General features: G+C 50.1%; 1 protein-coding gene and 1 pseudogene across 2 annotated transcripts in view; both read left to right on the forward strand.

Moving 5' to 3' along the window:
• The window catches only part of BICDL2 (BICD family like cargo adaptor 2), a 31,593-nt gene extending 19,151 nt beyond the window's left edge, over positions 1-12,442 (forward strand). Inside the window, exons 4-9 of the mRNA XM_082261923.1 lie at positions 2,633-2,779; positions 2,960-3,115; positions 4,970-5,116; positions 7,764-7,894; positions 11,865-11,985; positions 12,107-12,442. Of these exons, the coding sequence (XP_082118049.1) occupies positions 2,633-2,779; positions 2,960-3,115; positions 4,970-5,116; positions 7,764-7,894; positions 11,865-11,985; positions 12,107-12,262 (858 nt within the window). The 3' untranslated portion in view covers positions 12,263-12,442. The remainder of the gene's footprint in view (positions 1-2,632; positions 2,780-2,959; positions 3,116-4,969; positions 5,117-7,763; positions 7,895-11,864; positions 11,986-12,106) is intronic.
• A 326-nt stretch (positions 12,443-12,768) lies between these two features.
• LOC309557762 lies at positions 12,769-13,929 on the forward strand (annotated as a pseudogene). Its single transcript has 3 exons — positions 12,769-12,953; positions 13,126-13,243; positions 13,374-13,929. The product of its transcript is annotated as an uncharacterized misc_RNA (transcript).
• The last annotated feature ends 3,480 nt before the right edge of the window (positions 13,930-17,409 follow it).

Here is a 17,409-nt window from a genome sequence, read left to right on the forward strand (position 1 = left end):
AAAGGTTTTAAGGAATAGACGTTGAAGGAATAAAGTTGAGGGCAGTGAGATGGAAGGTCAGGTAGAAGGGGTTCTGGATGAAGATTTTAGGGTAAATGTGTGGCGGTTGGGTTGGAAGGATGGTGAGGTGGGGGGTGGAAGGTTAGATGGTCAGATGAAGATGAAAGGTTGGTCAGGTGGAAGTTGGTTAATTGTAGATGGAAGTTTGACCAGGTGAGGGGGTTAGGAGGTTGGACAGGTGTAAATGGAAAGTTAGACAGGTTCTGATGGAAGGTTGGTCAGGTAGAGATGGAAGGTTGGGCAGGTGAGGGGGTTGGAATGTTGGATAGGGGTAAATGGAAATAAGGTCAGGGAGAGATAAAAGGTTGGTTAGGGGAGGGGGTTGGAAGGTTGGACAGGTGGTGATGGAAGGTTGGTTGGGTAGAGATAAAAGGCTGGACAGGTGTAATTGGAAATTTGGCCTGGTGGTGATGGAAGGTTGGTCAGATGGGGGGGTTGGAAGGTTGGACAGGTGTGAGATGGAAGGTTAGGTGGATATAGTAGATTGGTAAGGCGGAGATGGAAGGTTGGTCAGATGGGGGGGGTTGGAAGGTTGGACAGGTGTGAGATGGAAGGTTAGGTGGATATAGTAGATTGGTAAGGCGGAGATGGAAGGTTGGTCAGATGGGGGGGGGGGGTTGGAAGGTTGGACAGGTGTGAGATGGAAGGTTAGGTGGATATAGTAGATTGGTAAGGCGGAGATGGAAGGTTGGTTAGGCGGAGATGGAAGGTTGGTCATGTAGAAATGGAAGGTTGGTCAGGTGGCGATGGATAGTTGGACAGGTGAGTGGGTTGGAAAGTTGGTCAGGTAGAGATGAAAGTCTGATCGGACGTACCTGGAAGGTCAGTGAGTTGGTGGTGAAAGGTCAGTCTAGTGGTAGTAGAAGGTCAGTTAAGGTGGAAGTGGAAGGTCAGTGAGTGGGGATGAAATCTCAATAAGGTGGAAGGTCAGTCTGCTGGAGGTGGAAGGTCAGTAAGGTGGGGGTGGAAGGTCAGTCTGGTGGGGGTGGAAGGTCAGTCTGGTGGGGGTGGAAGGTCAGTCTGGTGGGGGTGGAAGGTCAGTCTGGTGGAGGTGGAAGGTCAGTCTGCTGGAGGTGGAAGGTCAGTAAGGTGGGGGTGGAAGGTCAGTCTGGTGGGGGTGGAAGGTCAGTTTGGTGGGGGTGGAAGGTCAGTCTGGTGGGGGTGGAAGGTCAGTCTGGTGGGGGTGGAAGGCCAGTAAGGTGGAGGTGGAAGGTCAGTCTGGTGGGGGTGGAAGGCCAGTAAGGTGGGGGTGGAAGGTCAGTCTGGTGGGGGTGGAAGGTCAGTCTGGTGGGGGTGGAAGGTCAGTCTGGTGGGGGTGGAAGGTCAGTCTGGTGGAGGTGGAAGGTCAGTCTGCTGGAGGTGGAAGGTCAGTAAGGTGGGGGTGGAAGGTCAGTCTGGTGGGGGTGGAAGGTCAGTTTGGTGGGGGTGGAAGGTCAGTCTGGTGGGGGTGGAAGGTCAGTCTGGTGGGGGTGGAAGGCCAGTAAGGTGGAGGTGGAAGGTCAGTCTGGTGGGGGTGGAAGGCCAGTAAGGTGGGGGTGGAAGGTCAGTCTGGTGGGGGTGGAAGGTCAGTTTGGTGGGGGTGGAAGGTCAGTCTGGTGGGGGTGGAAGGCCAGTAAGGTGGAGGTGGAAGGTCAGTCTGGTGGGGGTGGAAGGCCATTAAGGTGGGGGTGGAAGGTCAGTCTGGTGGGGGTGGAAGGTCAGTCTGGTGGGGGTGGAAGGTCAGTAAGGTGGGGGTGGAAGGTCAGTCTGCTGGGGGTGGAAGGCCAGTAAGGTGGAGGTGGAAGGTCAGTCTGGTGGAGGTGGAAGGTCAGTAAGGTGGAGGTGGAAGGTCAGTCTGGTGGGGGTGGAAGGTCAGTTTGGTGGGGGTGGAAGGTCAGTCTGGTGGGGGTGGAAGGTCAGTCTGGTGGGGGTGGAAGGCCAGTAAGGTGGAGGTGGAAGGTCAGTCTGGTGGGGGTGGAAGGCCAGTAAGGTGGGGGTGGAAGGTCAGTCTGGTGGGGGTGGAAGGTCAGTTTGGTGGGGGTGGAAGGTCAGTCTGGTGGGGGTGGAAGGCCAGTAAGGTGGAGGTGGAAGGTCAGTCTGGTGGGGGTGGAAGGCCATTAAGGTGGGGGTGGAAGGTCAGTCTGGTGGGGGTGGAAGGTCAGTCTGGTGGGGGTGGAAGGTCAGTAAGGTGGGGGTGGAAGGTCAGTCTGCTGGGGGTGGAAGGCCAGTAAGGTGGAGGTGGAAGGTCAGTCTGGTGGAGGTGGAAGGTCAGTAAGGTGGAGGTGGAAGGTCAGTCTGGTGGGGGTGGAAGGTCAGTCTGGTGGGGGTGGAAGGTCAGTTTGGTGGGGGTGGAAGGTCAGTCTGCTGGGGGTGGAAGGCCAGTAAGGTGGAGGTGGAAGGTCAGTCTGGTGGAGGTGGAAGGTCAGTAAGGTGGAGGTGGAAGGTCAGTCTGGTGGGGGTGGAAGGTCAGTCTGGTGGAGGTGGAAGGTCAGTCTGGTGGGGGTGGAAGGTCAGTTTGGTGGGGGTGGAAGGTCAGTCTGGTGGGGTGGAAGGTCACCCAGGAACAGGCCATGACCCATCTCTCTCCCCATAGAACGCCCTCCTCCTGGAACAGAAGAGAGACCTGGAGAGTCGGATGAAACGCCTGGGAGAGGAGCAGGAGAACACACAGAACCTCCTCTTCACCCTGAAGGAGGCCGCACTGAGGATGGAGAGGCAGAGGAGCGAGGGGGAGGCTCGGGTGAGTACCTGTCACTGCTTATTACCCTGGAGGTGGGGGAGGGGGAACCAGAGGAATGCATTGCTGGTGTTCTCAGTTATTAAACTTTTATTGGCCTTCTATACAGAACTATCTGCATTGCCCGTGTCACCCAATCAGTGCAGGTGATTGGTTGTCTCTGATTGGTGCATTGTGTTTCAGTTGCAGGAGGTCCAGACAGAGGCCCAGCACCTGAGGGACGGCCAGCGCTCCCTGCAGAGCCAAGTCCAGGAGCTGCAAGACGAGCTGAAGATGAGGGACAGCCAGGCTCTGCATAACAACCAATACTCCCTCCACTCCGAGATGGAGGACTGCCAGGTGAGGGGGGAGGAATGCCAGGTGAGGGCGGGGGGACTGCCAGGTGAGGGCGGGGGGACTGCCAGGTGAGGACGGAGGAATGCCAGGTGAGGGGGGAGGAATGCCAGGTGAGGGGGGGGGATGCCAGGTGAGGGGGGGGGGCTGCCAGGTGAGGGCGGGGGGACTGCCAGGTGAGGGCGGGGGGACTGCCAGGTGAGGACGGAGGAATGCCAGGTGAGGGGGGAGGAATGCCAGGTGAGGGCGGGGGGACTGCCAGGTGAGGGCGGGGGGACTGCCAGGTGAGGACGGAGGAATGCCAGGTGAGGGCGGGGGGACTGCCAGGTGAGGGCGGGGGAATGCCAGGTGAGGCAGGTGAAGGGTTAAAGAAGAAGTAAAATCATCACTTTCCACGCTGAGCTCAAGTTTCAGAAGAAATTCCCTGAATTCCCCCCAGGACAATCCCTAGAAGAGGGACCGGGACTCTGCTGAGACAGCAATCTGCACCCCCTCCCACCCGTGTCATATCACCTTCCACAGATGTAGAGGGGTGTCACAGGAAGGTTTGATCACATTCCAAATGGGGTGCAAATCCTGTCACCCTACATAACTTACCGCACCCATTATGTGGAATATTCACAGTATGTTCATGTGATGTCACATGTTGTGTTATCAGGAGCTTTGTATGGTCTGAGGTGGTAAGTGGGGTCCCCCAAGGCTCAGTCCTGGGACCAACCTTGTTCAATTTATTCATAAACAACATTGAGGACGGGATCAGGAGTTCGTTATCAGTTTTTGCAGATGACACAAAATTGGGCAGGGCAATAACTGCACAGCATGAAGCAGATATCCTACAGAATGACCTGGACAAAATAACGGAGTGGGCAACGACATGGCAAATGAGGTTTAACGTGGAGAAGTGTAAGGTTTTGCACTTGGGGACTAAAAACATAAAAACACAATACACGTTAGGAGGGGAGCCCTTGGGGGAATCAAAAATGGAGAAAGATCTGGGAGTCTTGGTTGATGATAGATTAGGCAATAGCATGCAATGTCAAGCGGCAGCTGCCAAAGCCAGCAGAATATTAGCATGCATAAAGAAAGGGATGTATTCCAGAGATAAGACTATAATCCTTCCACTTTATAAAACTCTGGTCCGACCTCATCTGGAGTATTCTGTCCAGTTCTGGTCGCCAGTCCTCAGGAGGGATGTGTTGGAGCTGGAGAGAGTCCAGAGAAGGGCAACTAAACTGATTAGGGGATTGGAGGACCTTAATTATGAAGAGCGTCTGCAATCGCTCGATTTATTCTCCCTGGAGAAGAGACGTCTGAGAGGGGACATGATAGCAATTTATAAATATCTCAATGGTGATCTCAGCATAACAAAAAAACTATTCAGTCTGAAGGATTGCATGAGGACTCGGGGGCATACAATGCGATTAGAGGAGAAGAGATTTAACCTCAGGCAACGTGGGGGGTTCTTTACTGTTAGGGCTACAAGATTGTGGAATTCTCTACCACAAGAGGTGGTTTCTGCGGGAAGTATGGTGGCTTTCAAAAGACTCTTAGACTTACATCTCAAGGATCAGAACATTCAGAGGTATGAGAGATGATTACAGCCACACACACCTACACAGGGGGAACTGGATGGACTATTGTCTTTATTCAACCTCACCTACTATGTAACTATGTAACTATATGGTAGTTCAAATGTCCCCATGTACCACATTGTTATCGGTAACATTGTATGGTAGGTTACTTTTTCCTGTACAGTATATTATCAGGAGCTTTGTATGGTAGGTCACATGTCCCCATGCTGTATATGGTTATCAGGAGCATTGCATGATTGGTCACACGTGTGGTCTTCTCTCACCATAGGATGGCCCCATAAACCCATCCGCCAGTCTTGGGACTCAGCCAGCTCGGGTTCCGGACCCTACCGTTCATATGGCGGCATATCTGACACAGCGGGAGAGAGACCTCCTTCAGGAGAAGGAAGAGGAAGTCATCCGACTACAGGATCAGGTGAGCAGCCTATAGTGTAGACACAAGAGGTCACATGATCAACGTAAAACTCCTCCCTATGTCTGACCCAACATGCATAAACCCCAAGAAAGAACCATCACCTGTCTCTCTGCTCTCCACCGCCCCACATACTGCACCAATGCAAAATGGTCCACTGGTGAGCAGGAGACGTGTGCTCTTTAATGGAGGCAGTGATCCTAGGATGTGCTCTTTAATGGAGGCAGTGATCCTAGGATGTGCTCTTTAATGGAGGCAGTGATCCTAGGATGTGCTCTTTAATGGAGGCAGTGATCCTAGGATGTGCTCTTTAATGGAGGCAGTGATCCTAGGGTGTGCTCTTTAATGGAGGCAGTGATCCTAGGATGTGCTCTTTAATGGAGGCAGTGATCCTAGGATGTGCTCTTTAATGGAGGCAGTGATCCTAGGGTGTGCTCTTTAATGGAGGCAGTGATCCTAGGATGTGCTCTTTAATGGAGGCAGTGATCCTAGGGTGTGCTCTTTAATGGAGGCTGTGATCATAGGAGATCTACATAGATTCATTTTAGAAGAGCTGTGAGAGCAAAATGAAAGAAAAGGTGATAACTTGACCTTTGGCTACAAAAACAAATGTCTCCCCCTGTGAGGTTCCCATTGCAGCCCCCCTCCCAAGAGACATGAATGGGCTATGCCAGGTGTAGAGTGATGATGTTCTCCATCTGAGGTTCCTTGTCTGGCTCCTCTCCCAAGTCATGAGTGGAGTTTACCAGGTGTGGAGGAACATTGTGGTGTAGAGGAACATTGTGGTGTAGAGGAACATTGTTCTTCAGAGGTTTCTTGATTGGCTCCTCTCCCGAGAGATGAATGGACGATGTCAGATCTAGAGTGATAGGATTCCCTTTGTGAGGTTCCTTGACCAGCTCCCCTCCAGTGACATGAATGGACTATGCTAGGTATAGAATTGTCAATGTTCACCTAAAGTTCCTTGTCCGGCTCCCCTCCCATGACATGCATGGATTATTCTAGATGTAGAGTGACGATGTTCCCCTGCATATCCTGGTCAAGCTCCCCTCCTGAGACATGAATGGTTTATGCCAGGTGTAGAGCGATGACGTTCTCCGGAATTTTCTTGTCCAACTTCCCTCCTGACACAACTTTCCCCCCTGTGAAGTTCCTTGTCTGGCTCCCCTCCCAGAACATGAATGGATTATGCCAGGTGTAGAGTGACAACAATCCCCCTGAGGTTCCCTTTCCAGCTCCCCTCCTGGGACGTGAATGGATTATGAGAAATGTAAATGACAACGTTCCCCTGAGGTTCCTTGTCCGGCTCCCCTCCAAAAACATGAATGGATTATTCCAGGTGTAGAGTGATGATGTTCCCCTGAGGTTCCTCGTGCAGCCCCCCCTCCCAAGAGACACAAATGGATTATACTCGGTGTGGAGGAACATTGCTCTTCTGAGGTTTCTTCTGTTGCTCCTCTCGCGAGACATGAATGGATTATGCCAGGTGTAGAGTGACAATATTCCCCTAAGGTTCCTTGTCCGGCTCCCCTCCCAAGACATGAATGGATTATGCCAGGTGTAGAGTGATGATGTTCCCTTGAGTTTCCCGGTCTAACTCCCCTCTTGGGACATGATTGGATTATGCCAGGTGTACAATCATGAAGTTTCTCCTTGACCAGCTCCCCTCCTGAGGTATGAATGGAACATTCCAGGTGTAGAGTAATGTAGTCCCTCCTGAGGTTCCTTGTTGTGCTCCCCTGCTAGGACATGAATGGATTATTCCAGGTGTAGAGTGACAACCCTCCTCTGAGGTTCCTTGTTGTGCTCCCCTACAAGGACATGAATGGATTATTCCAGGTGTAGAGTGACGACCCTCCTCTGAGGTTCCTTGTTGTGCTCCCCTACTAGGACATGAATGGATTATTCCAGGTGTAGAGTGACGACCTTCCTCTGAGGTTCCTTGTTGTGCTCCCCTACAAGGACATGAATGGATTATTCCAGGTGTAGAGTGACGACCTTCCTCTGAGGTTCCTTGTTGTGCTCCCCTACTAGGACATGAATGGATTATTCCAGGTGTAGAGTGACGACCCTCCTCTGAGGTTCCTTGTTGTGCTCCCCTACTAGGACATGAATGGATTATTCCAGGTGTAGAGTGACGACCCTCCTCTGAGGTTCCTTGTTGTGCTCCCCTACTAGGACATGAATGGATTATTCCAGGTGTAGAGTGACGACCCTCCTCTGAGGTTCCTTGTTGTGCTCCCCTACTAGGACATGAATGGATTATTCCAGGTGTAGAGTGACGACCCTCCTCTGAGGTTCCTTGTCCGGCTCCCCTCCGGAGACATGAATAAATAATGACCGGTGTGGAGCGATATTGTCATAAATAGGTGAATTTATCCATAAGATAAGTTTTATTGAGTCCTCCTTTACACCATAGAAACACCAGGAGGAGTCAGAATTCTCATTCCCTGGAAGAAGAGCCATGTGACTTCTATAAAGAGGCCCTTCCTAGTCATATAAAGTCCATCAGTTGTGCATTGTATGGATTATCTGTGTATATGACCGCTGTATATGACCGCTGTATATTACCGCTGTATATCACCGCTGTATATCACCGCTGTATATGACCGCTGTATATGACCGCCCCCCGATTCTGCTCTCCCTCCAGGTCACCATCCAATACGTGGAGATAAACTCTCTACGCGAGGAACTTCAGAAGCTGCGTGATTTGTCCCAGCAGAACGACGTTGACAGTGTCATGAAACAAGCCATCTCAGACCGGGATGAGGCCATCATGAAGTAAGACATCAGTATATCAAATGAAAAGAACTGTGGTGGGGGGGTCTGAGAACTCTGCCGCTCGGTAGGCATACAAACCGGTCATGGGTGAGGATGGGGTAAAGCAGGGCTTTTTTTCAGGGGGAACGCAGTTCCGGCACCTCTAGCACTGAATGTATGCCATGACAAGGGGTGCTGAAAGGTCTACTGATGCTGGAGGGGATCTATTTTTGGATGGCAATCTATTGTTGCTGGTGGAGGATCTTTTGATACTGTGGGTTAATTGTTGCTGGAAGGGGTCTACTGTTTAGGGAGGGGTCTACTGTTGCTGGCTGCTAGAGAGTCTATTGATGCTGGCTGCTGGAAGATCTTTTGCTGCTGCTGGGGTCTATTGCTGTTGGGGGGGGGGTATATTGCTGCTGGGGGGGGGGGGGGTATATTGCTGTTGACTGTGGGGGATCAATTTTATTGCTTTTCTTGTTATCATAACCAAATTCCATACATTCCACTACAAAATTATACTTGCCTCTATATTCTCTAAAAGGGACTGTACTGGAAGCTGGGTAGGGGGTGGATCCAAGTGTCGTTGCTCAGAGGTGGAACCAAGGATTAGTGCTCGAAGGTGGGTAGGGGGCGGAGACACAAAGTAACTTAGAAAGGGGAGTTCCTGCACCTTTTCTCTGAGAAAAAAAGCCCTGGGGTAAAGGAATGACTGCCCCAAGAATTATGTATGATGGACTTTTTAGGCCCCTCATACTCTATATGGCCTGACATATCTGGCCATCCCTGCCAATGACTGAGCTCAGGGGTCTCCATAGTTGCCAACATTTGAAAAAAATTTCCAGGGACACTTTGCAGCGCAGCTATCTATTACTTACCACACCCACTTCCCTGAAACTCCGCATAATTAATCTCTGCCTTCTTATCAGATTATAGAGTCTACTCAATAGAGAGAGAATTACGGGAAATTGTAAAGGGAATTTTAAACTTGAGGCCAAAGTAATTCAGCTGCACTACTTCTGCCTAAAGTTTAAAATTCTCATCACAATTCCCTGCAATTCTAAAATGTGAAATGTGCTCAGGTGTGACCGTACAAAAAATGGAATATGGAAATATAAATAAAGTGCAAAGCGTAAATAAGTACATTGCCGGGACAATGTAAATTACCCGGACAGGCTCCTATTTGCCGGGACTGTCTCTGCAAAAACGGGACAGTTGGCAAGTATGTGTCTCCAGTGAAGGGTCCTGGTATTACTCCATCATACAAACACATTGTAGACAATTGCACTCTTCCATCCTTGTGGTAACAGTTTGGTGAAGACCCTTTTCTGTTCCAGCATGATTCTATCCCCCCCCCCCCCCCCCCGTATACATAGCCAGCTTCATAAAAACATGATGTGACCTGTTTGGTGTGAAGGAACTCCAGTGTCCTGTAGAGAGCCCTGGCCTCAACCCTTCAGACCCGCTTTGGGATGAATTGGAACACCACCGGTGAGCCAGGTCCTCTCCTCCAACACCAGTACCTGATCTCTAGCTAACACCTTTGGGATGAATTAGACTGCTGATTGTGAGTTCTTCTCACCCAACATCAGTATCAGATCTCACAAATGGCACCCTCCAAACTCATGTGAAAAAAGTCTTCCCAGAAGAGTAAGGGGCCATTATATACACAAACGAGGGGCAACTCACTATTGGCGGCCATGGCTTTGGAAAGGAATGTCTAACAAGCTCATATAGGTGTAATGGTCAGGGGTCCACAATGTTACGGCTATATATATACATATAGTGTGTTCTGTATTTCTAGTTTTTACTTCTAATTTATCTCCCCTAAGATTAAAGGAAAATGATAAAACATGGCAGAAGTGCAATGTTTTTTGTGACAAGCAAGTAGAAATTGTGCCAAGAGGTGGCTTCTTGTTACCTACGAAGCCTTTCTAAATCATTGTAAAACCTCTTTATCAGTAGTCTCCGATCCTCACTAGTTTTGTGTTGGAAAAGAGAAGCTTCCCTCCATTTCTCCATATCAACCATGGCGCATAGTCACTCCATACTGGCGCATAGTCACTCCATACTGGCACATAGTCACTCCATACTGGCACATAGTCACTCCATACTGGCGCATAGTCACTCCATACTGGCGCATAGTCACTCCATACTGGCGCATAGTCACTCCATACTGGCGCATAGTCACTCCATACTGGCGCATAGTCACTCCATACTGGCGCATAGTCACTCCATACTGGCGCATAGTCACTCCATACTGGCGCATAGGCACTCCATACTGGCGCATAGGCACTCCATACAGGCCCTAACAGCTTTGATGTGCCTCCATGAGTCATCTGCTCATCCTATACAGTGCCTTGCGAAAGTATTCGGCCCCCTTGAACTTTGCGACCTTTTGCCACATTTCAGGCTTCAAACCTAAAGATATAAAACTGTAATTTTTTGTGAAGAATCAACAACAAGTGGGACACAATCATGAAGTGGAACGAAATTTATTGGATATTTCAAACTTTGTTAACAAATAAAGAACGGAAAAATTGGGCGTGCAAAATTATTCAGCCCCCTTACTTTCAGTGCAGCAAACTCTCTCCAGAAGTTCAGTGAGGATCTCTGAATGATCCAATGTTGATCTAAATGACTAATGATAATAAATAGAATCCACCTGTGTGTAATCAAGTCTCCGTATAAATGCACCTGCACTGTGATAGTCTCAGAGGTCCGTTTAAAGCGCAGAGAGCATCATGAAGAACAAGGAACACACCAGGCAGGTCCGAGATACTGTTGTGGAGAAGTTTAAAGCCGGATTTGGATACAAAAAGATTTCCCAAGCTTTAAACATCCCAAGGAGCTCTGTGCAAGCGATAATATTGAAATGGAAGGAGTATCAGACCACTGCAAATCTACGAAGACCTGGCCGTCCCTCTAAACTTTCAGCTCATACAAGGAGAAGACTGATCAGAGATGCAGCCAAGAGGCCCATGATCACTCTGGATGAACTGCAGAGATCTACAGCTGAGGTGGGAGACTCTGTCCATAGGACAACAATCAGTCGTATACTGCACAAATCTGCCCTTTATGGAAGAGTGGCAAGAAGAAAGACATTTCTTAAAGATATCCATAAAAAGTGTTGTTTAAAGTTTGCCACAAGCCACCTGGGAGACACCAAACATGTGGAAGAAGGAGCTCTGCTCAGATGAAACCAAAATCAAACTTTTTGGCAACAATGCAAAACTTTATGTTTGGTGTAAAAGCAACACAGCTCATCACCCTGAACACACCATCCCCACTGTGAAACATGGTGGTGGCAGCATCATGGTTTGGGCCTTCTTTTCTTCAGCAGGGACAGGGAAGATGGTTAAAATTGATGGGAAGATGGATGGAGCCAAATACAGGACCATTCTGGAAGAAAACCTGATGGAGTCTGCAAAAGACCTGAGACTGGGACGGAGATTTGTCTTCCAACAAGACAATGATCCAAAACATAAAGCAAAATCTACAATGGAATGGTTCACAAATAAACATATCCAGGTGTTAGAATGGCCAAGTCAAAGTCCAGACCTGAATCCAATCGAGAATCTGTGGAGCTCGAGCTGTTTTGCAAGGAGAAATGGGCAAAAATTTCAGTCTCTCGATGCTCAAAACTGATAGAGACATACCCCAAGCCACTTACAGCTGTAATCGCAGCAAAAGGTGGCGCTACAAAGTATTAACTTAAGGGGGCTGAATAATTTTGCATGCCCAATTTTTCAGTTTTTTATTTGGTAAAAAAGTTTGAAATATCCAATAAATTTCGTTCCACTTCATGATTGTGTCCCACTTGTTGTTGATTCTTCACAAAAAATTACAGTTTTATATCTTTATGTTTGAAGCCTGAAATGTGGCAAAAGTTCAAGGGGGCCGAATACTTTCGCAAGGCACTGTATATTCCCATTCCAGGAAGACGTTCTTCTGGTATAGGTTAATTTTTGGATTTTCTTTGTCTCCTTAGAAAAGGCGAGTTGGAGCTGGAGTTGGCAAAGTGTCGCCTGGAGAAGGATTCCATGAGTCGGCAGCTTCTCAGTGCCGTGGAGCAAAAAGTGCTGCTGAGCCAAGAGCTGGAGGCCTGGCAGGTGAGGGGAGGAGGAGCGGAGGAGCGGGGAGGAGCGGAGGGCTGGGGAGGAGCGGAGGAGCGGAGGGCTGGGGAGGCTCAGGGTGCCACTTTATTCATATTTGTGTCTTGTCTGTTCACAGGACGACATGCAGATTGTTATCAGCCAACAGCTGAAGTCACAGAGAGATCAGGAGAAAGCCTCGGAATCGGCCCCCAGCACCCCCACTAGAAAAGGGAGCACAAGACGATCCCGGGACAGCGGCAGTGGAATCTTCTCCATCTTCAAGAGGATTTGATAAAGACAATGCGAGATATTCAAAATACCTCCAACCCCCCCCCCCCCATTGTTTCTCTAGGAGATCTGGAACTCCCTTCACCACCATTTCTTCTGCTCCACCATCATAGTGCTAAATACATTGACTTCACCCGTAGGACAGGACCATGGGAGTGCGAGGTCTTTTACCGTGTCTAGGAATTCATCAAATCCAGAAATCCATCTAGTCTACAGTTCCATCGTATCTCATCACTCCATTTATACATCTCCTTGTCTCATTGTCGTCTCCATAACTCTATTCTGATATTTGTCTACCGCCATCACATTCCAGTCCACCTTGACCCACATAATGAAGTGCAGGATGCAACTGTAGGTATTATTCCCAATCCCATGTCATTTTACACTCCATCATCTCCAATTCCATGTACCCTCACACTCCATCATCTCCAATTCCATGTACCCTTACACGATCATCTTCCATTCCATATCCCTTCCCTCTCCATAATCTCCAATGCTATGTCCCCTCACACTCCATCATCTCCTTTTCCATGTCCCCTCAGGCACCATCAACCCCATTTCCCTGTCCCCTCAGGCGCCATCATCATCTCCATTTCCCTGTCCCCTCAGGTGCCATCATCTCCATTTCCCTGTCCCCTCAGGTGCCATCATCTCCATTTCCATGTCCCCTCAGGCTCCATCATCTCCATTTCCATGTCCCCTCAGGCTCCATCATCTCCATTTCCATGTCCCCTCCGGTGTCATAATCCCCATTTCCATGACCCCCTCACACTCTCCACCATCTCCATTTGCATGTCCCCTTAGGTGCATCATCTCCAATTCTGTGTCTCTTCAAGCTCCATCATCTCCATTTCCTCATCCCCTCAGGTGCCATCATCTACAAAACCAAGTCCCCTCAAGTGCCACTATCTTGAATTCTAAGTCCCCTCAGGCGCCATCATCTCCATTTCCACATCTCCTCACACTCCATCATCTCCATTTCTATGTCTCCTCCAGCATCATCATCCCCATTTCCATGACCCCTCACACCACTCCATCTCCATGTCCCCTTAGGTGCCATCATCTCCTCATCTCCAATTCTGTGTCTCTTCAAGCTCCACCATCCCCAATTCCACATCCCCTCATGTGCCATCTTCTCCATTTCTACGCCCCTCATGCTTAATCATCTCCAATTCCATGTCCCCTCAGACGCCATCATCTCCATTTCCATGTCCCCTCTGTCATCATCATCCCCACTTCTATGTCCCCTCAGGTGCCATCATTTCCATTACCATGTCCCCTCAGGTGCCATCATCTCCATTTCCATGTCCCCTCAGGCGCCATCATCTCCATTACCATGTCCCCTCAGGCGCCATCATCTCCATTACCATGTCCCCTCAGGCGCCATCATCTCCACTTCCATGTCCCCTCAGGCGCAATCATCTTCAATTCCATGCCTCTTCACACTCCATTTTCTCCAATATTATGTTCCCTTACACTCCATCATCCCCAATTCCACGTCCCCACAGGCATTATCATCTCCATTTTCACACCCCCTCAGGTGCCATCATCTCCATTTCCACATCCCCTTAAACTCCATCTCCATGTCCCCTCAGACTCCATCATCTTCAATTCCATGTCCCCTCACACTCTATAATCTCCATGACATCTCTATCTTATTGGATACCATGACATATATTGTGACTATAAGCATGCACTCATCACCTCTACCATACTACCGTTCCAACGTATTAAGGATTCCATGTGTCCATGGCCTCATCACCTCTAGGAGTTGATCAGAGCCACAATTCCACATGTAGAAGGTAGGATAGCACTCCATTCTATCTACATCTCCATTGTGGCCTCAACCCAAAGACATCCCACACTCCATCGCCATCAGTTCAGTGACACCTTATTTCTCTTTCTTTTACTTCCACCTCACCGCTGTGTGACATCTGTCATCAGGTCCATCGTCCCTACATCAGGTCCATCGTCCCTACATCAGGTCCATCGTCCCTATCTATAGCTCCAGTCTCATCAGACAGCTTTTTTCCCCTTCTCATCCATTTAAGGAGACAGAAATTCAGAAACAGTTGGGTTATACTGCCCCCTACAGGAGGTTGGGACACTGGCAAACAGAAATATTGTAGTCCCGCCCCTGTATATCCCCTCCTGTAGCCAGCATGCCTCGGGTTTTTTGTTAGGGTCCTAGGAGGTTAGACCTGGTTTTTGCCCAATCTCCATGCCATGGCTAACGATTTTTACTGGCTTTCCTTGCTTGGTGGCAATTTTTGTGACTCTTTCCCTTGCTCGATCGCGGTTTGAGCTTGTCTCCAGATTGGGGTTTCCGGAGCACAAGCTTTGGAGGCGGTACTGGGACCCCACTGGAACCTTTGTGTCCTAGGCTCGGCATTGTGAGTGCCATGGTACAGCCCTAGGCATGTCTTTACTAAGACACTCAGAAAACAGTCCTGACCTCAACCCACACTCCTCTGGTGGTTCTGAGGGCGTTTACCCGGTGTTCCCAAAAGGGACCGACACCAATAACTCAGAAGCTGTGACCCCTCGTTATGAGGCCCAAGGCCTTTCCCATATCCACGGGACCTCCATGTCTCCTTCAGTGGTCTCAGATTTACAGAGTGTTTCATACCTCGTTGATGCGTTGCATCTTCTCCTGCACCCGGAGGTTCAGGAGGGTTGGCAACTTTTCTTCAAGCAAAACCTGAAACTCTAGCGGCACATGGACAATATTTATAGGGGGGAGCACTGTGGACTCTGGTGTAAAGGGGAACTCTGGTGTAAGGGGGTTTCTGCTCACCAAAGCCCCCACTTACATCAGAGTTTCCAGCATTCCCCCTTGAATCAGGGTTCTCAAACTCCCCCCTTACATCAGAGTCCACAGAGCTCCCCACACATCTGTGTCCCCTTACTATAATATATTCCCTTGCTCAGAGGCAGGAGGCTTCAGTTACAGACAGTGGAAGGTGAGCTCACTCACCCGGAGGATGGAGGCTCAGGTTACAGACAGTGGATGGTGAGCTCACTCACCCGAGGAGGGAGGCTCAGGTTACAGACAGTGGATGGTGAGCTCACTCACCCGGAGGATGGAGGCTCAGGTTACAGACAGTGGATGGTGAGCTCACTCACCCGGAGGATGGAGGCCCGGGTTATAGACAGTGGATGGTGAGCTCACTCACCCGAGAATGGAGGCCCAGGTTATAGACAGTGGATGGTGAGCTCACTCACCCGAGGATGGAGGCTCAGCTTACAGAAAGTGGATGGTGAGCTCACTCACCCAAGGATGGAGGCTCAGGTTATAGACAGTGGATGGTGAGCTCACTCACCCGAGGATGGAGGCTCAGGTTACAGACAGTGGATGGTGAGCTCACTCAACCTGAGGATGGAGGCTCAGGTTACAGATCGTGGAAGGTGAGCTCCCTCACCCGAGAATGGAGGCCCAGGTTATAGACAGTGGATGGTGAGCTCACTCACCCGAGGATGGAGGCTCAGCTTACAGAAAGTGGATGGTGAGCTCACTCACCCGAGGATGGAGGCTCAGCTTACAGACAGTGGATGGTGAGCTCACTCACCCGAGGATGGAGGCTCAGGCATCAGTCCACGATGTATCTGCCGACTCCTGGGCTTCCGATTTCCCGCCCACACATCCCTTTTCCTGAGGAACAGCATGCTCAGGATTGGATTGTAGGGCAGACATTGCCAGTGTCCCCGTCTCCTGTAGAGGGCAGTAGATCCCGACTGTTCCTGAATCCCCGTGTCCCTCCATGGACTCCAAGAAAAAAGGTCCAAAGATCTTATTTTAATGACGACACCCGATGGGTGGAATATCGACTTGGGAGACCGAGGGATCTGCCTATAGGGTGACAGGATGTCTCCCCGTAGCAGACAGGGAACTTACTGGTGACCCCTGTTGGGTGAGGTAGGTCCCCCCTCCCCCATCAACTGTCTGTTAGACCCAATCAGAAACTTATTTTTTATAATTCACACCCAATGGACCCCAACACTGCCGGCTGCCTATCCCATAGCGGTCACCCCAAAGGGGGAGGGGCATGCTCCATGTCTGTTGTGACCCTGCAGGGGGAGGGGCAGGTTCCATGTGTTGTGACCCTGCAGGGGGGAGGGGCAGGTGTATAACTCTGTATAGCATTTTATAACGTGTATATAATCGGTTCTGTATATAAATAGATATTTTGAATGGTTGTTGTTCTATCATTGTGCAGACACAGATCATAATGGGGGCCACAGGGGCCCCAGCCTAGGGGAGTCACACTGCCTGGGGAATCAGAACTCATTGTAAATTGGGATCATGGCTGCCCATCCCCCCATGGATACCTAATGACTGGTAAAGGGGGGAGGGCAGAGTGATGGTGGGTGTAAGAGAGTCGCCCCCACCTGGCTGTCTATGGGGGTGAAATCTCTGTACACCCCATAGTGGGGGGAGGGAGGGAAAGACACCAGCGGCACCCCCCCCCCCCCCATAACGGAGATAGGACTTCTGGATGGACTAACCCTTCAGAATCTCTCGTGTGTCGCCTTCATTTGCAGGCGTGTTATACAAAATGACATCACCAGGGGGTGTGACATCATCAGAAGGTGTGACATCATCAGGGGGTGTGACTAGGAATGTAATAATCAGTATGAGAACCTGCAGAGCTGACAATCTACCTTACTTCCTGTCTATATGACTCCCAGCCCTGCCACCTCAGACCACCCCGCGGGACGGCCCATGAGGACCCCTTGTCTCCTCAGCAGGCGTCCCCCAGTGTTTGACTGGTCACACTGAGGCTGGGTGTCCCCACTGGAGGATTTCCCGCACTTCCTGTACCGGTGACACCTGGAACACTTCACATTTCTTCTCTCCAGGACAAATGGAGGGTTGAGGAATGACGCCCTGGTAGGTGGCCAACCCCCCCCCCCCCCCCACATAACAAAGTGTTCTCTTTCCCCCCGTTCTCATGCTCATGTCATCTCCAATCTTTGTCACCTTCTTATAACTTCCTATTTCAGGGTGACAACGATGTGTTCCCCCTCCCAGTGTGCTCCTGTGTTGTCACCCTATCTGCTCCACTGGTGTCACCATCAGGAACCCCCCTGTTCCGTGAAAAAACCATACCCATGAAAATTCCCTACCCTCGTCACTTCCGGAGCACCTAC

Source organism: Pelophylax lessonae (genome assembly GCF_965119305.1).
Source record: "Pelophylax lessonae genome assembly, chromosome: 6".
Taxonomy (NCBI): Eukaryota; Metazoa; Chordata; class Amphibia; order Anura; family Ranidae; genus Pelophylax; species Pelophylax lessonae.